We start from the raw sequence: 24495 nt of genomic DNA on the forward strand, positions 1-24495 counted from the left end.
GTGCAAGCATTTGTATTACCTTTTAAAAATGCCACTGGCATATACACAAATAAAATACCAACTTTACAATGTTGACAGTTGACTAGCAAAATGAATCATGTAAGAATAAAAATGTATATTGTAAAAATAATTTTAATTGTTTATACATATTCCTTAGATGTCTAAAATATACTAATATTTTATGTACAATGGTAAATAAAGTAATAATAAAAAATAAAGGAAACTTTGTTGTATTGAAAGTAAATCTTTCTGAACACAGTCAGTATTCAAAGGAAGATAATTTACAATGTAAACTAATAAAATTAACTCTACAGACTAGAACCGACTAGACTTTCTATAACTTCAGGCTCCTTCGGGCACAAACTGGTTAGAAGAACGGGGTTAGAATCTGTTATCAAAATGTTATCTTCAATTCTGATCCCTTGTCCGCAAAACTCTTCATTGACGTTCTCATTGTTTTCCGATATATATAAACCTGTAAACATTCATTCTATACTATAAGTTGAAAAATTGGCACTATGAATACAATTTTTTTAAATAATATTGTTTATAAAATCCATTTAATCTTTTCATAATTTAATAACCAACGTTACTTTAACAGGTGCTATAATTGACTTTCAGATTCTGGAGCTAACATCTGGGCAATCTGTCGCTTACTTAATAAAAAGAACATAGTTAAATGAACCACTGGGAAAAATGCTAGTCTAAACTTGTATTTTCTCCCTCAGGCTACGACCACACGGGCATTTTTTTCACACACGAACGTTGCCTGAACACACGCAAAAAATATGAGCAGCATTAAATGTAATCGGGGAATGCCAACCGCAGGGTGTTTTCCCGCAGTATCAGGCCTTTATATATATCTATCTATAAATTAATAGGCAAGCATGTTTCTTTAAAACCTTTTTTCTCAGTTTGTGTGCATCACAGGGAAAATCTACGCATACTGTTAGAAAGATGTTTTCCTGTAGATGTGCAGAATCCCTTTAAAAGTTAAAATAGGCTCAAATATAAGCACAAAAAATGAATTTGAAATTACAAAAAATTAACATGGGCTCTATGGGTTGCCATGCTGGTGACGAAATAACAACGAAATATAAACGTGTGGGTTGAAAATAGAGAAGTTTGTACCTTTGACCATGGATATAAAATACTCCTTTGATCTACATCCTCATGTTAAAGTTGTAGCGAGTTTTTAAATAAAATTTGTCGTCGTTGATGTGAGCCACCAACAGATTGCGCTGATCTAAATGACTAATTTCTGTCGAATACACGATGTGTTTTACTAAATCAAACTTATGGAATGACTTATTATGAGCTATAGCAACTGTTATGACCCATCAACTTTGTCAGCAACAAAAAATAAGGTAGAAAATATGATTGTAGACACACATTCTGTGACTGGTTCACACAACTACATGTTCTTTAAAAAAAAAAAAAAAATGGCGACAGCTGGTCCATATAGAAGGAATGTCTACTTCAGTATCCAATAGTCAATGCGTGTATGTGCATTACATATTTTTGGTTGAATTTTCGACCACTGGACGACCTCAAGTACTTATTTAATACACAAGCAGGTTTTTTGTGACAATTACTCCTCCGAAACTACTGAACCGATTGATATGTTTTTGGTGTTATTGGAAAGAGCGTAATGTGAAGTTGTGCAGGAAACTTTCTATTTAGGGAAATAATTAGAGAGTGAGGCCCTGGAGCCCTTTAAAGTTTTGTATTTCTCCATAAGATTAACATGGGAACCAAAATTGTTATGAAAATCCAGCTGTTGCCAGAATTAAACGTGAGAAGAAGAACATATTTTAATTGTAAACAGTCAATAAGTTTATTAATTTAACAGTTTGCTACAAACATTTACTGACTTGGTTGAAATGAAATATTTACTATTTGAATTAAGGTTAGCGTAAGTATTAAATTAGAAAAAAGCGAGAAAGCCTAGATAATTTGACATACTAAAAAGAAAACTGAATTAACACTGTGCTGCATTTCTTATTAATCATTGAAATAGCTGATTTGCAAACTATGTCATCAGAAATTATGACTGTTATTCGTTTTAAAATATTGCCTGTAATACTTAGCAATTGCTCGAATTGGAGCAACAGGGACACTAGCATTAGTTTTAATGCTGCTCAAGCGTTCAAGCATGAAACAAATGCCTGTGTGGCTGTAGCCTTAGTTTTGTTACCGAGATGGTTGAAGTAACAATACACAAGCTATAGCTCACAATAAGTGGTCCTGTCAGTTTGACTTGATTAAAAAGTTGTTTAAAAGTAGGGATGGTCAGGAAATTTTAAATCTCATTACACAAGACGAGATTTATTTTTGGCCGAGATTTTTATCAAGCCGAGAATTAAAAAAAAACCCCAAATAATATTACTTTAATAACATTTGAGAAGTTTTGTTAAGTGTAAGCAGTGTGAGAAATGTTTTATTATTATAAAAAGTCAAAACAAGTAACTATTTTATAAAAATTAATATTGCTTTTATATTATAATTTATTTTATTTTAGGATAAGTTGAACTCTATCCTAACTGATATCACTATGTTTCCTAATCGTAGGCATTTTTAATAAGTTAGGCGTGATTAATAAAAAAATGTTATGCTGACGTTTCTTAATAAAAGATTGTAAATATTCTTGAGTGGAGGATAAAACACAATACAGAGTTGAGGCAATTATATATGGACCCAGACATAGTGGCCGAGGTGAGAGGTAGGAGAATGAGATGGGCTGGCCATCTACTAAGGAAAGAGGACGACTCCTTAGTCAAGAACGTCCTTTTGAACAATCCGGAGGGCAGAAGACCACCAGGAAGGCCCAAGTTGAGATGGCGAGACCAGGTTAGAAAAGACCTAAGAAGACTGGGAAGAAGGGAAGATGAGGCAATGGATAGAAAAATCTGGAGGCAGTGTGTTGGCGAGGCAAAGTACCACCTTGGGTACCAAGAGCCACGGCAGTAAGTAAGTAAGTAAATATTCTTGCCTATTATCATTATTTTTGTATTTAAACAGTCATCTAACAATGTTACAAAATCAGGTAAAAAATTTGAACATGCATTTCCCATTGTGTATGAGAAGGGAAATCCCGTCTCGATCTCGTCTCGAAATTCTATGAGAAATAAAAAATCTCGTCTCGTCTCGTCTCAAACTAAAAATCCAATCTCGTCCATCCCTATTTAAAAGTTTAAAAAGTATTTGACAAAAATCATTTATATGTTATGATAATTTCTATCCTGTTCTTTCTTTACTTTGCTTCATACATTGTTGATTATGTGAGAAATATTTTGTTTACTTGTTAATTTTTTTTTTTTTTTTAAGAGGTTGGCGGCCTCTTTTAACCTTGCATTTGCCCGTCAAAATAGACTACAGATCTGTGCGTGGAACGTATCCAGCAAAGCAAGGGGTGAGCCGGTACAGTACAAAGGTGAAATGTACTGATAAAAGTTAGTGGCAGTGACCAGGATCCGAACCCACGACACTACTGCCTCGGGCCCGAAGTCCGCGACGCTACCGACTGAGCCACCGACTCACATTACCAACTCCAAATATGTTTACATGTGTGTTATTGCTTAGTAAATTCAAGTATTTATTCAGGAATATTGTCTTACTTTTACATTACATGAGCACTCTCTGTTGGTAACTCATTAATATCCATCCTAAAAATGGCAACATTAACTCTGGGAATGGAATGTATAGTTCTGTATAATAGTCAAGGCGCTATATAAGCAAGAAAATTAATTTAGACCATTAGCATTTACAACTCTCCGAATTTAATTTTGGACAACTCAAGATGAATAAAACAGCTTTGATCAAACCGGACTGGGGATGTAAAAGTTGGCGCACCTGGTTCCACAGTGATAACCATGCCAGGCTGCATGTTGATGCTGCGTGACACGGAGCCAGTGTCATGGACGTCCATGCCCAAGTAGTGGCTAGCATGGTGGGGGCAAAGCTCATACGCCATCTGAAACAACACATTGGTTGGCAAAGAAATGTGTAGAACAAGGTTGCTAGTTAATACGGATAAAAGAGTTTTAAGAGACTAAAGTACCTTAAAGTACCGTGTAGTAGAAGCACGAAAGTACAAGGAATGTTATCAAACTACAAAGTACAAGGAATGTTATGGAATTCAATATTTTACAGTTTAGCTAAATCTGAAATAACATGTAATTCAAAACTTATCAGAACCAAACTATTCAAGGCTGGATATTTAATTAGTTATAAATCATTGAAGCAATAAAATACCATAGGATCTATCGAGTAAAATGGATGTTTCTGTTTGGAGTTTGGTATAGCCCTATTAATTTCTCAATATGATACTACTACCATACCACATTTTGCAAAGCATCACTTAGACGTCAAGTGTTACAGTTGTACAAGTAAAATTCACTTTAAAAGAGAGTATGATTGACATCAATACATTTAGACACTTTTGGCATTTTGGGGGCACTTAACCACAAAAACATGCTCTAGATTTTATTATTTCATAGGTGGTATTTTTTATAGCCAAGTTCAATGAGTGCCACTACACTTTATCAATTATTTTTCCTCAAGTCAAGAATAGTTGACACATTCCTCAACTGACCCTGGAAGGATGGTCCTTGTTGGCGGTCTTTTTGAAGACACCGGCTTCTATGAGTTTTTGCCCCAGCAGGTGACACATAACGTTGAACAGATGGTCCAGTGAGTTGGCCGGATGACACAGCGACATCAGCTGTTGTTGAGTCTGTTGTACGATCTCGTACAGGACCAACTGAGGTTGTGTGAAACGACCGGACACAGGCCATGTGCGTGTCAGGTCACTGCAGTACCCGCTGAGCGAACAGCCTACAGCAAAACACACTCAGTCAGTAATCATTTGAATCTACGAGTACTATAGTTTACATTAATAGTCAACTGAAGTCACTTATTTCCTTTGGGATCAGTCTGATTGCTTTTTTTGTCTTTTGTATTTTTTTTCAAGATTATCCTATTTCACGGATCATTTGATAGGTAGGTAATCTAAAATGTTTTGTTACAAAATTTGTCACTATAGACAACACGGTGATTTCAAAAAGTTTTCCAAATTTGTACATGATCTTTGATTACAGATAGAATGTTAATTTAATCTAAGATAGACTAGACATTCCATTTTAAGTTTTGAGACCAGTTTAACTCGATTAAAAATAAATACCCATGCCGCAGCAAACCTGCAGACTAAACGAATTTGAATTTGATTGGATTCATACTCAAATATTTCCTCAATAGATACATTCCCCGTTTAAATATCATTAGATGTAACGAGTACTTAGGTTTGCTGCCACAATAAAGGTAAAATGTTTTTTTTATCAAATGGTAATAGAAGGAAAATTTGATCAACATGTTTATAAACAAACAAACTACAACAGTTTTCTTTTTCTCTGTAACGATAACATAGAAATTTTAAACGTAGAGTTTGTAAATTGTTTTCCTCAATTGTAGCCCTTAATTATACAACACTTTAAATATACAAAATTATTAATTTTTTTTAAACTTTCCCTACACAATTGTACTTGAAATTGGGCATTTCCATGGTTTAACGGTAATAGCTACTTCCCTATAGAGAAATTTTGCTAATGTGAGTGTAGTTGAATTTTAATTGACTTGGCATTCAAGGAATGCTTTTATTTTGTGCCCTGATGAAAATTACTGATTTCTTCCAAGTAGCCAACTTAATGAAGCCAAATTGAAATTACAAAATATTATAAAAACTATAGCATCTTTTCTTCTATTGTATCACTCAACAATCTTCGTAATAAATAAGGGTCAAAATGGAATGTTATATTGTAGCTCACTGAATGAGAGACTCATTCAAAAAAACGTTTTGATTGTAATACAAACTGACTACAGCTGCCAGCTGGTTCATATCGATGGGATGTCCCTAAAGTGAATGTTTATTATATCTTAATCTCACCATGTGAAAGAAGTTAGGCTCACCGCTCACTTTTATATGAGACACCAGCTACAGTACCCACTCTAATGGGACCGGACTTAGGTAGAATAACTCAAAAGGTGGGTTAAAACAGGCAATCCCTACAAACATAAATGAAGTGCTATTCATTTGGAATTATATAATCATTATTTTGAAGTTGTACTTGCTTTATTTATGAAATAACTACACTTATCTCCTTTTAGCGAATTTCCCATATAGGGAATATTAGCGAATTTCCCATATAGGGAATATTAGCGAATTTCCCATATAGGGAATAAGCTATTACCGTAGTACTCATGGTACTACGAGACCGATTTAATTTTTTATTTTGAGGTCCCTAGAGGCCAAAAACACCATCCGTTCAAATTCATATATATATATATATATATATTTATATATATATTTATATATATATTTATATATATATATATGTGTGTCCGTTAGCGCGATAACTCGAGCCAAAATGATCCGATTTTGATGAAATTTGGTACAAACGTGTAAACCTACGTTTATTCGAACGAGTTCGCGATCCAGCATAATCGGACCATGGGAACGGGGGTTTATGGGGGGTTTTATGGGGTAAAAATGGGTTTTTCCCATTTTTGAACCTAAAAACAAAAAATTTTGCGATTTCTTTCTAAACCGTTTTGTAGAGCTTAAAAAAAGAAATAATTTAGTATATTGAAGCACTGTTGTATGCCTAACGGTCACGGAGAAAATTCAAAAATAGTGTAATTAAAAATTCCCATGTTATTCTTAAGGAGAAAATGAAAATTGTTGTAGTTTACTTGTTTATGGGTATATATTGATAAAATTTGGCAAATTTATTTATTTCACCCTATACTATTGACGTATGGTCAAAAAACACTTTTTACCTTCCCCGTAGCAGCAAACCTAAGCACTCGTTAAATCTAATGTTATTTAAATAGGGAATAATATGTCTTATTTATGGAAATATTTTAGTAAAAATGTAATCAGACGAGTTGAAATTCGCTTAGTCTGCAGGTTTGCTGCGGCGGGGGTATTTTTTTGTATTGATAGAAAAGTTACAAATAAACAAAAAACACAGTTAAGTCAAATACTTTCAGTGGAATAAATTATAGTTGTAGGCAAGAGTCAATAAAAATTCTTATTTTAATATCTTTAGTACTGTAGTATTTTTTTTTTTTTTTTTTTTTTTTTGCTTTCCAAATCTATCGTAATACAATACAAAACTTTTGTCGAAATTAAAGATACTAACAACCATTTTGTTACGAGACAGGATGTTCATTTGAGTTACAAAAACTATCTTATTCTTGGAGTAGTTAACTCCCCTCTCCTGCCCACCCTACAAGTTGCGTTGTTTGTTTAGTCTAGTGATAAGATAATTCTAGATTATTTAACAAAAAAGCAGCTGTTTTCAGAAATATTAACTTTTTGCTTTTTGGGATTAATACAAAAAACTTATTCTTAGTTATATCCTGAGGAGATATAAGCGTATGGTTCCCATCGCCGAACATGGGAACAAAAATACTGAGATTCCTAGAAAGCGGTGGTCAAACCAAACGGCTCTCAAAGCAAGGTTGGTTAAAACAAACTGTAACATTTTACGATCGAGGGCAGATAATCCGATTATCGGTTAATGAGAGGTCGGTTAAGAGGGAACTGTACCTTGAATTTCAGATTTTAAAATCATCAAATTGCCAAAAAGTACGTCTAAGATTTAACATTTACAAAATTACCCATCTACTTTTAAAATAGTCCATAGGCCTAAATCAACATAGGAGACCTTTTTGATCCACCATAAATGCAACTCCCTCACTATTCCCATTTCACCTGCGTCCATGAGTACCATTTCGCCGGGCTGGGTGACTTGTGTGTTGGCAATGTAGTGTATAGTGTTGGCGTTGTTGCCAGACGCCACGACTGGAGGGTAGGCCAGGAAGTCAGCACCCTTCATTCTGCTTTCGTAGTCCATCTTGGCAAACAACTGATGTTCTGTGACGCCCGGCTGAGTGAAGGCAATTGTCCGCAACATTGCTAGACATGCGATCTCACACGTGTGGGCCATCAGCTCCTGCTCTGCTGCTGACTTGATCAACCGCTGTTGATGCAGAACAGGCCTTGGAGACTCCGAGGACTGTGCAAAAGTTACAACTACTGTCAAATTTATTTCAAAATTTTACTTTACAAAATATTATAGAAAAAAAAATACTTTGCAACAAATCTGTAGTTGATTGCAATTTAGTTGAGGAACAACTACCAAAATTTACTAACCAATCTTGATCCAAAATTCAAATTTGTTTCCATTTACCCCATTCTATGGTACGGTACCTACAAAAATCAGCTATAATTAACAAGGCCTATCCAGTGCTATTTGAAGTAAAATGCTTAATTTTGCAGTTCCCCTTCTTCTCATTTCATAATTTCTTTAAATAACAACAGTGTGATTTAGATTGTTACAGAAAGTAGTTGTAATCAAAAAACTAAATATTTTACGAGTTACAAAATACACTTTGTAAAAATCACCATTTTGTCTAAAAAGTAGGGATTTTCTGACCAAACCATGATTAAGAGAGTAAAGCGTCATATTGTTAATTCTTGAAAGTCACACATCTATGCAAAATCAAAACTAGTTTTAGAGGTTCAATACATTTATGAGTGTTTTCGTAATAATGTGTATAAAAACCATGATTAAGAGAGTAAAGCGTCATATTGTTAATTCTTGAAAGTCACACATCTATGCAAAATCAAAACTAGTTTTAGAGGTTCAATACATTTATGAGTGTTTTCGTAATAATGTGTATAAGCGTTGTTTTTTGTTTAATAAGTATTTTTTATGTATTTGTAGACTTTCTGACAACCTCTTCGGAGTGATTTAATGACCCTTCTTCACCTGAAGATGACCCCATTGCTTGGTTGAAACTGGTCAATGCTCATCAGTGGTGTGATCACATTAAAATTATTTTAACCTCTAGTAGCCTATTAATTTAGATTGTGGTCAGGAGGCAGAAACAACAAAACTGAAACTAGTAAGTGTTTTACATCCATTATACAGCAAATTTACATTTATTACAGAATTTCGAGAGAAGTATCCTAGTTGACCGGTTGACCCTAAAATATTTTAGGGCAATTTAACATTAAAACTATGTGTTAGGCCTGTTCAATACAAAACTTACTTTACCAGTGATTCTTGACGAGAATGTCTCCATAACAGAGTGAACTTCCGGGTGAATATTAGAAGAAAAGTCATACCAGATTGTAAACTGTTTGTAAGTCTGGGCGTAAGATGATAGAAAAGTATTTAGTTCTGTGAATGGAAGGGCTTGATCCACCCCAAACAATTCCAAAGCACCTTGCACGCCTAGAAAATAAAACATTTAATTAAATACCCTCGCCGCAGCAAACCTGCAGACTAAGCGAATTTCCATTAGCCTGATTGGATTTAGACTACATCCTTAAAAATATCACATTTATTCCTTATTTAAATAGAATTAGTTTAACGAGTAGTACTTAGGTTTGCAGCAACAGGGAGAGTAAAAGGTTTTTTTTTGTTTTTTTTTTTAATGTTAAAAGTTAAGTAAGAAATAAATGTATTTTCCAAATTAAATCGGTCCAAAATTAATCGTATACGAAAAAGTAAATCGGTCCATGCGGTCGGCGCATGCTAATTGACAATTAACTTCACCTGATTGAACTATTGATCTATTGCATGCGCCCCATGTTTTTTTTTTTTAATCTTACAAGTATAATTATGTATTTAAGTATTAATATATTTATAGTTATTTTATACTTTTTAGTGTGTTTAAAAACATGGCATTTTTAAAAAGTATTTTTATTTAGCCTATAAATTATTTTCTAATTTTTAGTCTTTAGTGTGTAAATATGTTACATCTATTTTACGTAACCAAAACCTTTTTATCTGTAATCAGATGTTTTATCTTTACTTTGAAATGCTTGTTTTATATTTTTAGAATATCTCGGGAGCAGAACCTGTACCTCTTAACCTTTGCTCTTCTAACTGTCAAATTTAAGTATTTACTGACTTAAATTAATTGATATATTTACGGCAGAGGCCATTCGCACTTCAGACAAGCGCCGCTACCGCGCACGTCTGTTCCAAATGGTGCCATATTACGTTCCTAATCCAGTTACTTTTATAACTGTTTTGGAACAGGTTGCACACAAAGAAAACCTAGTATTAGGAACGGTAGTACCTCTAAACCTCACAAGCCGAAATGGATGGAATAAACTTCACGTTTTCTGCCCGCAACTTAAATACTGATTATGAAAGGAGACAGTTCTAAACTGTCATATTGATGGTCCGTAGATCCATGACGTAATAGTTGATTATAAAATTAAGATAAATAATAAAATTAAACTGTCATAACCTAACCAAACTAACCAGACTTGCTGATAATGAAAAAATCGAATGTTTACTAAACATGTCTCTATGTTTGAAATGAAATGAAATGAAATGAAATGAAATGAAATGAAATGAAATGAAATGAAATAATATTTTATTTCCCATTAATTATTTACAGACAAGTACATTGTATTTTTTTCTTTTCTTAAATATGAAACAGCAAAATATTACTAACTAGATAACAAAACAAAAATTATATACTGTAGAAATAAGTAAATAAAGTGTTAAAAAAAAAATACATTCTATAAGAAAGGAAAAAGTCTACATAGGCAGGGCCTGTGCGTAGACTGAGTTGCGAAAAGATTAATTTAAATGGGAAGTAAAAAATATATAAGAGAAAAAAAATCGTATAATTTAAACCTTTTTTTTATTTGTCTTGCTTGAAGCTGAATTTTTAGTGTTCTGGAATAAATTGACGGTAAAAAAAAATTCTTTGTGCAAACAGAGGTAGGCTAATTTATAATATCTGGTGAAGATTGAAGAGGAGAGGTGGGGTGTAGTGTATTAGTCAGTCAGTGAAAGTGGTGTATCAGTGATTGTGTAGGGTCAACGGTCAGGTCCACCCAACGCGATAACGGCCTCGGTGTCCTCTGTACTCAGACCAACAAGCCACCCCACAACATGCTTCTTAAATAGAGAGAGAGAGGGTGAATTTAGAATGTTGACATTTTGATATCTGTTACACATGTTACGATAAATGATTTGGGTTAAGTGAAAGCAATTCGTATTTGAAAATGATTTGAAAGTTTGTGGAACACTTACACCAACATTTCGAGAAAAGCGCGTATTGTGGGGATGAGTAATTTTTACAAAAATATTATCAAAGTTTTTGTACATGTGAACTAAAATAAATTTTAAAAATAACTGCCTGACTGTCAAAACTCCCGATTCTACAAAAAGATCGTCAGTTGAATATCTAAAGTGTTTTTTAAAAGCAACTTTAAGTATTGTTTTCTGCACTACAAAAACAGGTTGCAAGATAGTTTTGTAAGCACCACCAAAAGCAATAATTCCAAAAGACAACAATGATTGAACATATGCATAGTATGCTATTTTAATTTCTTGCTCTTCGAGAATATCACTAAGTTGCCTAAATGCATAAATATATTTACGTAATTTATTTTTTAGGTATTCAACATGTTCCGACCATTTCATCTTTGAATCAAAAACAATACCAAGATATTTGTATGAATCAACTTTTTCAATTTTGCTACAAAAACAAGAGTTATTGAAATGATTTCCACAGACATGAATAGTTAGGTTATCAAGTTTGTATTCGGTTATCTTGCGTAATGAAATTGGCATAAATTTTGTTTTAGATATATTAAGGGACAGTACATTTTGATCAAGCCATTTTTTTAGTAAACAGAGGTCTGATTCTGCCTTGTTTTTAACCTCCTCCCAGGATGCTCCGGTTACAAATATTAGAGTATCATCAGCAAATAATGTTAATTTCCCTTCTGTTTGAATTTTAGAAATATTATTAATATAAATGAGGAATAAAACAGGACCAAGGGTCGAACCCTGGACTACACCATACTCCACTGGCAATACATCGCTTGCCACTTCACCAAGTGCGACAGTTTGCAGCCTATCAGAGAGGTAGCTGCTGAACCAAGCGAGCGAGGTGCCACGCACCCCGACAAGCTCAAGTTTACGCAACAACCTACTTCTGTCCACTGAGTCAAAAGCTTTTTTCAAGTCTAAGAAAATTAACATGCTTCGTTTGTTGCCATAAATTGCCTCGTTAATGTATTTATTAATATCAAATAAAGCATCAGATATGTTTTTGTCACTCCTGAAACCATACTGATTTTCACTTAAAATATTGCACTGGTGGAGGTAAAAAACAAGTTGATCTTTGGCAATTTTCTCTAAAAGCTTAGCAATTACACTTAACAAAGAAATCGGACGATAGTTATTCATGTCTGTGAAATCATTAGATTTGTGCAATGGAATGATCTTGGCCAATTTAAGCTCGTTTGGGAATATACCAGATGTCAGGCTAATATTGACAATGTGCAGAAGAGGAGCACATAGAGAGTGGATGTTTTCTTTAAGAACAAAGGCCGAGATACCATCATGGCCCGGCGCAGACCCTCCGCGCAGACCCTGGACGTAACGTTCTATGTCAGCGTGTGTGATCGTGTTGAATGTAAAATTCGTGTCAAGTGAGAAGTCAGCGTCGTTTACGACTGGAGCCCCAGCTGAATTTATTGAGTTGGCCAATTTAGAACCTACTGATGTAAAAAAGTTATTGAAATCGTTTGCTATTTTAATCTTAATGTTCGCATTATTCGAAGAACCAGGTAAAACTTTTTCAAATGGGAAATGGTCCTTAGTGCAATTCCTGCCTGATATTTCACTAACTATGCCCCAAAATAATTTTGGATCCCTGTTAGATTCTGAAATTTTACCCCTATAATAATTTTTCTTTGCAATTTTTATGTTTTGATTTAAAGATAGGCGCAGGGCCCTGAATCTATCTAGTAGTAATAAATTAAACGGTTGGGTTTTGATCTTTTTACTTAGCTTGTCTCGTTTTCGAATTAATTTTATGAGATCTACGGTAATCCAAGGCTTTATTTTTTTAAATCTTGTAGAGTGATGTTTGATTGTTTTAGTTGAGGCTTTGATGCAGTTACTCAGTGTCGAACAAAAACATGCTGTGCACTGATTAACCTCGTGATTGCTCATGATTGGACTCCAGTCTGTTTTTGTAATATGTTCAGTTAATGTAGCGTGATCAATGTAGGTGCGAAATTGGTTCTGTGACTGAGTTTCAGTTCCTGTAGGTGTATGAATGGTGTTAGTGATTGTAAGAGCAGTGCTGTAATGGTCAGTGATATGAGAGTGTATGACAGCAGATTTGACTCGTCTCATATCTTGGAAACGGACAAAAATGTGGTCAATACAAGTAGATGTGTTGTGTGTCACTCTGGTCGGCTTGTCGATGCACTGGACTAGTCCAGCGCCTAGTAAAGTGTTTAAGTAAAGATCCGTTATTGCATCAGTTTTGTGTAAGTCGATGTTAATATCACCCAAAAAGATACAGTTAGTATCTTTACTTATGCGATTATAATAGCATTCCAAACCAGATATAAAATGATCAATTTCACAATCAAAAGTCCTATAAACAGCTAACAGATTGAATGTTTTATTAAAAAGACTGAATTCCAAAGAAATACCAAAAACTCTGTTGATGTTTACTTGTGTTACGGTAGCAGACAGTTGTTTGTTGATGAAAACAATGACTCCGTCATTTTTGTTGTTTTGTGTATCTGTCATTGTACAGTCAAACCCGTCCATGTGACCCACCTCCCCCCCGCTCAACCAACACTCTGATAAGACGATGATATCTAGATTAGCATTCAAAGACTGTAAATACACTGATAAATTGTCAAAATTTTTTGAGAAACTTCTGATGTTCGTGTGAAATATTTTAAGACTACTATTTATTGGGGGTTCATTAAAAAAAATTTCGCTTTCAAAAACATTATCCAGCTCCAAGCAAGAATCGTATTCAAAAGGTGTATTTTCATCTATGTTGCCAATCATCGTCCCGCATAGGCCCCCCTGCCCGTGCCTATCCTGATAACTTAAATAATAAATTAATATTTACATACATAAAATGAAATTATGCAATTATTAATCAAACCATACAAATCTAATCATCGAAAATTACTTGAATTAGATATAATATGAGTTAATACACGAAAATTTTACTATTAGGATTGCTTTACCTCAGAACACTTAAATACATAATTTCTTTTGGAACTAAATAAATAAAATTGTTATTGAATAGCTTAAATTAAATTAATGGTATTTTGGTGTAATAAATATTATAAAATAACTAATGGACTTTTCTTGCATCCCTTGCATCTCAATTAAATACTGAATAAATAATTCTACTAATTTTACATGCAAAGAAACATGCTATTACAAAGATTGAACTGAGGTAACAAATAATTTAATGAAATATTTCACTTATTAAACTCCATGCAATTGTTCAACACATGATCTTTAGAGTACTAGATAATTAGTTTTTCTCTCAATAGTAGTGATAAAGGCTGGTAAAAAAAAAATAAGTCAACACTTGCAAATAATAAATAAAAGTTAATGAATAATGAAACATATTTATGTTGCAATAATCATGCTTTAAAAAAAAAAATGTGAAAGACATAAACATAACAATAACAACGACCTTGATTAAATGAAACATTAAAATAGTGATTCTAAATTTAAATTCAAAGAGCAAAGCTAACTGAACTGAGATCAATAAATATTTTGATAAAAATGAAACTACTTTAGCTTTAACCATAGGAAGAAACATAACTGAATACAACATATAAGTTTATCATAAAATTAAAATATTATAAATTTTTATTTTGTAGTAGATTTGTAGTATATTTTATGCATGCCTAAAATAAATTATGAAAAAACTTAAATTATGAAATAAATTATGAAAATTACTAATCAAAAACATAGTTATTATGTTCATAAAATACAATTATAAATGCCTCAAATTCAAGTTTTTTTTTTTTTTTTTAATAATAAAATTAAACTGTCATAACCTAACCAAACTAACCAAACTTGTTGATAATGAACAAATCGAATGAAGGTCTAATCGAAAAAATAACTTAGTTCTGTTCATAAAATAACACTATAAAAGGCTTAAATTTAATTTTATAATGTTTTAATAATAAAATTAAACCCTCATAACCTTACCAAACTTGCTGATAATGAAAAAATCTTAGACAAAAAAATAGTATGACCAGCGGTATTTGAACCCGGCACCGTCAGATTATCAGTCCGGCACGCTATCCACTAATCACCGAGGCCGATGTCGTATCACCGTATCGTTGCAGTGATGGTGTTCGAGAGCCAATAGAATTGTGGAAAAAAGTAACTGTTCCCTTTGCATTATTTTGTAATACTGGAACTGGAACTGCAACGAGAACGGGGTTGTGACGTCATTTTGACGTGCGAATAGTCACTTTGTATATTTACATTATTTCAAAATGTAAACATGGAAAATGTGGAAGGCCATGGGGCGTAGCCCAAGGGAAATATGAAAATTAAATGATATAATATTGCATTGTCATCTATGTTTCGAGTTTCAAGTCTCTAGCTCATCGGGAAGTTAGTATGAAATTGATTGCAAAACTTGTACCGGACAAGAAAGCGAGCTAATAACAACGTTTTAGTAAAAAGGAGGTTTTGTACCCAATTGATTTAAGTTCAAATGTGTTTACTAAACTGAGAAAATTACAAATGTTCACACATTTGTTTTCATGCTAGGCCTACTCATAAACATTTTTCTGCCTAAAGCAACTTGGTTTAAGGGGAGTCGGATGGCCAAAAATTTTTTTTTATCAAAATTTGGTTTTTTATGTTGTATTATTTGTCATTTAACCCTAGATCTGGCGGTCATTTTATTCACCAGTGGCAGGTACATTTTGGCCCTTTTGTAATGGTAGGCCTACCATATATCTAGCCACAGAACATTTATTTGTGAATATAAGTACACACATGTATATATTTTCTGTTTCAGTAATAAATGTAGAATATAATAATATAAAAATATTTTTTTCTTAGCAATGCGTTAAGGGGTAGTAGCAAAAGGTTTGCAAATTTTTGGATTATACAAATTGGAAATTTCTAAAGCAACCCAAAAGAAAACCACAAAATAATTTTTTTACACATTTTATCTAAACGTAAAGGTTGTGTAAAATATTATTCCCTACGTAGCAATATTAATGTTTTTTAAATACTCAGAAAAATAAAATTAAAAAAAACTATTCTATATACATATTTTCTTGTTTGAAAAACTACCAAACTGTTTTTGTCATGTAGGAAATGAAATAATAGAATGCATCAACAGAAAATCAAATGATTCTGTACAATAGGAAATAAAACCTCATAGATTCAGAGGGAATTGTAGGGAATTTATTGTAGTTTCAGAATATGTACTAATATTGTATACAATGGGCGCCGTTCTGGGAACATGTACCGGTGCACCGGTGCAGATTAACCGGTGACTTACTCACCGGTACCACCCCGGGGCAAGATTCTTGGTACGGTATCCCAGAACGGTTAATCACCGGTTTACGGTACACATCGGATTATAATTTACACATCCACCTACTATTTACTTTATAATGTTTAAATCAAACAAACTTATCCTCACAGAATAAACTATTTGAAAATTATTCACTTATTACGTAATATAACCCCCTCATAGAATAAATTATTCACTCATTACGTAATTATAACCTATAAAACTGATATACATGATTCGATGGACCCGCCATCTTGCCGTGGTTGCATACTGTTGTTTAAGAAACTGACTAATCAGAGGCCGCCGGTGTATTATGCACCGTACAATTTCTCCGGTGCATAAATCTTGCACCAGTGGAGGAAAAAGAGGAAATAGCTGTCTGCTGGGTTAACTCACCGGTCTCCCAGAACAACACATTGTATGAACCCGTGCAAAAAATGCGTCGTTCTGGGAGACCGGTGAGTTAACCTAGCAGACAGCTATTTCCTCTTTTTCCTCCACCGGTGCAAGATTTATGCACCGGAGAAATTGTACGGTGCATAATACACCGGCGGCCTCTGATTGGTCAGTTTCTTGGACAACGACAACAGCATGCAGCTACGGCAAGATGGCGGGTCCATCGAATAATTTAATAGTTCATCAGTTTTATAGGTTATGTTGCGTAATAAGTGAACTATTTATTCTATGGAGTGTTATATTACGTATTAAGTGAATAATTTTCTAATAATTTATTCTGTGAGAACAAGTTTGTTTGTTTAAATATTATAAAGTAAATAATAGGTGAATGTGTAAATTATAATCCGATGTGTACCTTAAACCGGTGAATAACCGTTCTGAGATACCAAGACTCTTGCCACGGGGCGGTACCGGTGAATAAGTCACTGGTTAATCTGCACCGTTGCAACGGTACTGTTCCCAGAACGCGCCCAATTTAATTGAGAATCGCCAAAAACAGCCGTTTTTGTAATCAGGTGACCAAAACTTTCCACCACCAAAATCTATTTTGAACTCTCTAGTTTTTCAAACTATGTTTCTCGCTACATAATACTCACTCAATAATGTTTTATGCATGAAAATGAATCCTCAGAATCTCTTCTTTCTAATGGTATAAGATTTATTGGGTTTTAAAACAGTTTTTATATTTTAATAATAGAAAAACCCGACCCATGTCGTCTTGGTTGATAATCGACTAGCGCCACTGAGAACTCGCATTTTAGTGGTCGAAAATCGACCAGCGCCAGATAGAGGGTTAAAGCAAGTTGGGCAGCAAAAAATCTCTTCCACTACAATCCATTCCTTAGCTTTTTAGTAATACAGTAGGTGAAACAGTAAGGCTTATTATATAATTTACTAGTTACTACGCTATTATTTTTTCACCTATTACTTCCTTGTCAAGGACTTTTCAGCCAATCGCTGTTAATAAGAATCGCCGTTATTTCACTTGCACCTTCTAACAGTGCAGACAACATTGCTAAAATAATAGGGTAGGCCTATTCTCAGTAATCTATTACCAGAGTAGTAGGCGACACTTCAGTAATGGTATTATTTATCTTATTAAGTTAAAAAACGCCCACCTTTACAACCCACCTGTTCTCGGACCATCCCACTTTTCTGCGTGTTTATCTTTCTTCCTTAGAAATAATATACAGGAGGCGTTGTCCTCGTTCGGCACTGTTATCACAAGGGCGCTGTCAGGCTCCAGACATCCTGTCAAGTAGAGGAAGTCTGTATTCTGTCTGAATACATAAGGTATCTTCTCCGACATGTACACTTTGGTAGCAGAAGGAATAATCACAATATGATTGCTTTTAGGGTTGGTTTTTGATATGTTGTGAATAAACTTTCTTCTCCTTTCAATAAATTCACTCTTTTGCAAACCTGGGACAACCTGCAAACACAAGAATGAAAATTCAAGCAGGGAACAGGCCTAATGCAAAACAACAATCTGAAATGATCAGTAGCTTGACAGACACTATATATTGTATACATTTCCAGTTTTCAATCTGTACAGTACATTTTGAATGTTAATGCTAAGGTCTTCAAGAATACTGGCTAGTATTGGTACTTGTACCTCGGTTTATTTCCACAACGCAAGTAGGTAAATATTAACAAGAAGTAGAAACATAGTGATAAAGGACACCAAGATGAATTCAAAGTGGTATTTACCTCACCAGGTTTGAGTAGGTGGGGGTGAGTGAGAGGAGTTGGTTGGCCGAAAAGCCGCTTAGCAGGTTTATTCTCGACAACAGATCCTAATTCCTTAGCCTCTTTGGGTGTAGTGGTCGAATAGGCACAAAGTATCCTCCTTCTAACTAAAGTGACAGTAAGAATTATGTCAAAACTCACAATAGGATTGGAAAATTACATCAACAGAAATGATTAACATATGCTATGATCTACTTTATCTCTTGGATATACAATAAATTTGTAAAAGTTAAATGATTGAAGATAAAGAAACTGAATTTTAGGCCTACTCACCAGATTCCTTAAACATACACTCGCAAAGGGTTTTTTTGAAAAATAACCTTGATATAGGGAACATTTCTTTGTATTGGTCTTCTGTTTCACCTGTAACAGGATAAAAAATATCAAAAAGTGGCAATTGCAGAATAGGCTTTTATATTTGACTAATTAATACAACTATACATTCCATCCCCATGTTAAATTTGTAGCCAATTTTCTATCAAAATCCTCGTAGTTGATGTGAGCCACCTACAGATAAGCACTGATCTAAATGACTAAATTCTTCTAGGTGCCACCGAAACCTAGTGTGTCCCATTGTTATTTGTTATCTTTTCACATATCTTTTTTGATTTCTGTCAATTTTGCTATGTTTGAGTTACCATTGCTATTTTTGATCGATTGTTTAAAACTGTTATTGTTGGAACAAATGTTTACCATTGTTATTGTTTTTTTATATGTTTGTTTGTACCTTCATTGTTATATTGTTGCTTTCCTAGACAAAATAATATTTCCTGTTACCGATGTTGCTCCTGCCATGTAGAATAGGCTAAGTACATTTTTCTGCTAACATGCATGTTGTTACCACATAGGCTTCTTGCTTCCACATTGCAAATTGGTAATCTGCCGTTGAATAAATAAAATAAATAAATTCTGTCAAATATACAAACTTTTTTCCCACATCAAACTTATAGTTGACTTGGTGAGCTATAGCAACTGTTATGACCCATACCCTGGTGAGCAACAAAAAATAAGGTATAAAATAGAATTTTAGACTAGCGCATTCTGTGACTGGCTCACTCCGACTACATTCTTTTTTAATAAAAAATTGCTACAACTGGTCCATATAGATGGGATGTCTACTTCAGTATCCAATAGTCAATGCTTGTATCATAGCGAGGTACTGTAACTTAAATAACACTGACTGGCAAGTATTGTAGTAACTTAAATGTGTCAAAAACTTTAACACATGGTAAACTTGTACTTTTACTTGAGTTGATTACTAATGAAACTTGTAAAAATTGGCTTTTGCTGTAGTGCGAATAAATAAGTAAACAAATTTGTTTCTACACTATCATGAATCACATAGCAGGCTTGTTACGGTACCGAAAGTGAGATGTTTAGAACGTTTGTAAATTGTTCATTTGTAAGATGGATTCTGATCTGTTGATATTAGGGTTATGGTGGTGAGATACATATTTAATTGCTTAACACTGTTGTTGCTTAAAGAATGTGACCTACTGCTCAAGTGATACACAAAGACAAAACTATAAAGTATAAATGTTGACAGAAACTGTGACTTTTAGACCTGATTGATTCTCGACCTTAAGAGATAGTAGGCTACCTCAAACACAAGGTTTGAATCTGGTGCCAGTTGTTAATTCTAGTGTGTAGCCTAAGAAATATAGCAGTTAGTTATATAAACAAAAGAGAGAATGAAGTGGTTCTAACGACTACAGCTGAAATTATACAAATTGGATACCTTCAATTATGCAAGTAAGTATGGAAAATAGACTGAATACTGCAACTGCTTTCGAAGCATATCCAAAATTTGGGATCCAAATTACTATAAAAAACCACAAAAATAAGAATTTATAAAACCATAATTTACTTTTGTATGGATCAGAGGCTTGGACAAAAAGAAATGTAAAGAGTGAAAATATTCTCTTGCTTCAGAGAGAATTGGCCAATACGCAATGGCAAAATAACATGCTAAGCCAGGATCCAGGCTATGCTTTCGATCAGTTCCTTAAAGTACTTATTTTAAATTTTAACACAGTCTTTCCAAGTAAGAATTAACATAAGAAATCTCCCAGTAGCAGTAAACGAGACAAAAATAAAATAGGCCTAATAGATAAATCCTGGTATACACCAGATTTCAAAAAAACATAGTAACTATGTAAAAGCCATATGTGACAGAAGTATGAAAATAGTAGTGGAAATAAGGATAGGCTGTTCTCCCTCTATTTGAAGGCAAAAAAATCTTACAGAATCAAGGTGCAGGAAGCTAAGAAAAAAGCAAACATGAGCTACATTGAAGCGTGTCCGAACAAATGCAAAGCTGCGTGGGACATTGTTAAGATCAATTCACCTTAACCGGATGTACCAAGCTCTGTTAATAGCCCTGACGATTTCAACAACTTTTTCATCAGGTCAGTGGAGGAGATTGTGCATGTGCAGTCGCTGGCCGAGGACCCCAACGGAGAGGTATGGAACAGTGACGGAACCAATGTAAGAACCACAGAATGTATGCTGAGTCAATTCAACATGGTGAGTTCCAATCAAATACTCAATATAGCCTAGTTAAAATTTCATGAACTCTTCCAGTCCCGACTACTATGGTATTTCTTGCCATATCTTAAAATCAATTATAAGTACATCATATAATAGATCCACTCACAAAACTGATAAACCTATGCTTGGTCAAGGGTGTCTTCCCTGATTGTCTGAAGATAGCTAGAACGGTCCCAATTCATAAAATACCCCCGCCGCAGCAAACCTGCAGACTAAGCGAATTTCCATTTGACTGATTGGATTTACACTGAAATGTCTACTTAAAAATATAACATTTATTTTTGATTTAATTAAATAGAATTAGTTTAACAAGTACTTAGGTTTGCTGCATCAGGGAGGGTAAAACTTTTTTTTTTGTTGTAAAATGTGAATAGTTAGTAAGAAATAAAAACATTTTCCAAATTTGATCAAAATATGTTCACAAACAAGCAAACTACAACAGTTTACTTATTCTCCATAAGAATAACATGGGAATTTTAAATTTACAATTTTTTGGAATTTTCTCCGTAACCATTAGGCGCATAATAACGCTTCAATATACTAAATTATTTGTTTTTTTAAGCTCTACAAAATGGTTTGGAAAAAAATTGCTAAATTTTATGTTTATTGGGTCAAAAATGGGAAAAACCTATTTTTACCCCATAAAACCCCCCGTAAACCCCCGTTCCCATGGTCCGATCATGCTGGATCGCGAACTCGTTCGAATAAACGTACGTTTACACGTTTGTACCAAATTTCATCAAAATCGGATCATTTTTGCTCGAGTTATCGTGCTGACAGACACATATATATATATATATATATATAAATATATAAATATATATATATATATATGAATTTGAACGGATGGTGTTTTTGGCCTCTAGGGACCTCAAAACGAAAAAAAAATCGGTCCCGCGTCCAGGTCTTACCATGAGTACTACGGTAATAGCTTATTCCCTATATGGGAAATTCGCTAAAAGGTGATTTTAGTGTAATTTTAAACTACCGACCTATTTCTATATTGCCGGTACTCTCCAAGATACTTTCGAGTTCATCATCAAATCTCAGCTGCTTGATTACTTTGAGGACAATAACCTCCTTTCTACCTCTCAACATGGATTTCGGAGGGACAGGCCAACAGTCACTGCTCTGATATCCCTCATCGTGCATGCAAACAACACCTTTGAAGAGGGAGGTATTCTTGCCTTAACTATGAGTGACCTCAGTAAGGAATTTGACTGTGTCAGCCACAAGATTTTGCTCAGGAAGCTGTCAGCCTATGGAGTTAGTAGCGTTGCACTCCACATGCTTAGGCTACTCACTACTTAGACAGCCGTAAGCAGATAGTGTCTTTGGAGGGAACTGTCTCCGAATGTAGGCCTGTGGAGCATGGCGTCCCACAGGGAAGTATTCTTGGCCCTCTACTCTTTATTATACACATAACTGACCTGGACCTGAATGGAAAGACCCTTCTTGTTGCCGATGACTCAACCTTGGTAAACAGAGGATTAAGACGTTCTGTCAGATATCAATGAAACCTTCACCTCTGCTAAAAACTGGTTCCAGAGCAATAAGTTAAAACTGAATGAAGATAAGACTCAAAGAATATTATTGTCTCTAAAAAGAGAAATTCCAGCGGGGAACAATGAACCAGTCAAAATTCTAGGCTTCTGGCTGGATAACAGGCTTTATTGGAACTTTCATGTGGCCAAGGTCTACGTGCAAAATTATCAAGAGTAATTTGTCTTCTGGAAATTTATCATGCCTTGTTCCACAGTCATTTGAACTATGGTCTTCTGTTGTGGGGACACTCAGCTGCTTGCAGTGATGCTCTTATTCTGCAGAAGAAGGTGCTAAGAGTAACGGCTTCAACTCATGACATGAAAATGAAATATGGCAGATCATAAAAAAACAAGGAGATCTGAGACAACAAACTTCGGTGGGGTGACCAGGTTCAGAAAAACCTTCTGCGGATGGTTACATCTATTACCCAGCGGCAGACAGTCAACAGTGGAGGCAACTCGTTGGCAAGGCCAAAAACCTTTTTAGGTGTGAATGGCCAAGGAGGTAAGGTAAGCCTAAAAAATTACCGGTATGTTAAAATCATCTGCATGCGGTAAAACTGGTGTGAGAGGGTTTCTAAATAAACTGACAGGATGGGTAGTCTTGTCTCTGGGTTGCACTGTGGATCAAAAAGGCTATATTTTGTTACTTTTTGGCTTGGCCTAAGTAACTTATCCTCAGGTGTTTCTTAACTGGGCTACCCTAATATCAATTTTAAATATCGATACCGGTAGGCCTAAATAATTTATATTTTTAACTAAGTTATAGGCTAGGTACCAATTAGCCTATAAAATGAAACTGTCATAACTTAACTTAATATTATATTATTATTTAAGTTAGCATAATTATTAATATTATTTTTATTTAGCATTTGTTATCGAAACCATTATAACCTTATGTAGAAGTATCTAACTTAGTTATACAATTAAAATTAGTAATAACTGATGACCTGATTGTGAATGGCATTGCGGTGGAATAAATATTATTGGATAAACCAAACTTGCTGATTGGTTTACTAATCAGATCGATAGTTTCAATCGATATTAGGATAGGCACTGTTAAGAAACTGTAGGCCTACCCCTTAAAATTCATAAAAAGGGTACACTTCCATATCTGTTGGCACAAACAACCGAATGAGTAATATTGATTATTGGATTGTTTAGTTCGATATATCATTTGGTTAGTTAGGTTAGAACCTTACTTAACTTACCAAACCATCCTATCGAATAATCGATATATCGATCGATATTTTCATTCGGTTGTTTGTGCCAACAGATATGGAAGTGTACCCCATAAAAATGTTAAAAATATAAGCAAATAAGAGTTAGGCTAGGCCTAAGTTATATGACCAAATATAACGTAGAGGTACAGTACTCTTCTCAGGCAGACCACATTAGGTTAGATTAGTTGTACTACATTTACTTTTATTTAAACAGTTTGGGTTTTTAGCCAAACCTGATGTGGTCAGTATAAAGAGTACCCAAAATATTAGCAATGGTAAATAAAACAAGCTCAATTAGGCCTAACTTACCTACCAGAAGATTCCAAAAATGAAAAGAAACTACAGTAATTATACCATTCAAAATCCGAGGATTACTCAATTATTAAAAATCACTGTTAGACACTATTCCTATGTTAAAAATAAAACGTATATTCATTAATAATTGTCAACGTTAGAACTCTAATAATATGAGTAGGACAAGTTTTTAGTTGTTATTGTTTTGATATGAGATGAGAGTAGTCTGCTCTGCGTACTAGTGCCTGCCTGTT

General features: G+C 34.2%; 1 protein-coding gene across 2 annotated transcripts; it reads right to left on the reverse strand.

Annotated features, from left to right (window-relative positions):
- Positions 1–209: 209 nt before the first annotated feature.
- LOC128991773 (xaa-Pro aminopeptidase 3-like) lies at positions 210–24465 on the reverse strand. Of its 2 annotated transcripts, none has more exons than XM_054414955.1 (9): positions 24261–24465; positions 18904–18993; positions 18592–18737; positions 18013–18313; positions 9118–9302; positions 7775–8078; positions 4595–4836; positions 3853–3973; positions 210–475 (listed from the first exon to the last, which is right to left on the reverse strand). In XM_054414955.1, the coding sequence occupies exons 2-9, from the start codon at positions 18965–18967 to the stop codon at positions 309–311; spliced, it is 1530 nt and encodes a 509-aa protein (XP_054270930.1). In that variant the 5' UTR covers positions 18968–18993; positions 24261–24465; the 3' UTR covers positions 210–308. The 2 variants fall into 2 exon arrangements, with proteins under 2 accessions (XP_054270930.1, XP_054270929.1); XM_054414954.1 differs by having other exon boundaries at positions 24257–24465.
- Between the last annotated feature and the right edge of the window lie 30 nt (positions 24466–24495).

Source organism: Macrosteles quadrilineatus, unplaced genomic scaffold, assembly GCF_028750875.1.
Source record: "Macrosteles quadrilineatus isolate MER2022 unplaced genomic scaffold, UCM_ALF_1.0 Scaffold_4__1_contigs__length_99947679, whole genome shotgun sequence".
In the NCBI taxonomy this organism is placed as follows: Eukaryota; Metazoa; Arthropoda; class Insecta; order Hemiptera; family Cicadellidae; genus Macrosteles; species Macrosteles quadrilineatus.

Bases quoted from the DNA above. Each gene is read 5' to 3' on its own strand.
- LOC128991773 (XM_054414955.1), bottom strand. From the start codon at position 18,967: ATGTTCCCTATATCAAGGTTATTTTTCAAAAAAACCCTTTGCGAGTGT. The intron at 9,303-18,012 runs GTGGGTTGTAAA...TTTATTTTCTAG, and splicing joins GTGGGATGGTCCGAGAACAG to GCGTGCAAGGTGCTTTGGAA. The intron at 3,974-4,594 runs GTCAGTTGAGGA...GTGTTGTTTCAG, and splicing joins ACAAGGACCATCCTTCCAGG to ATGGCGTATGAGCTTTGCCC.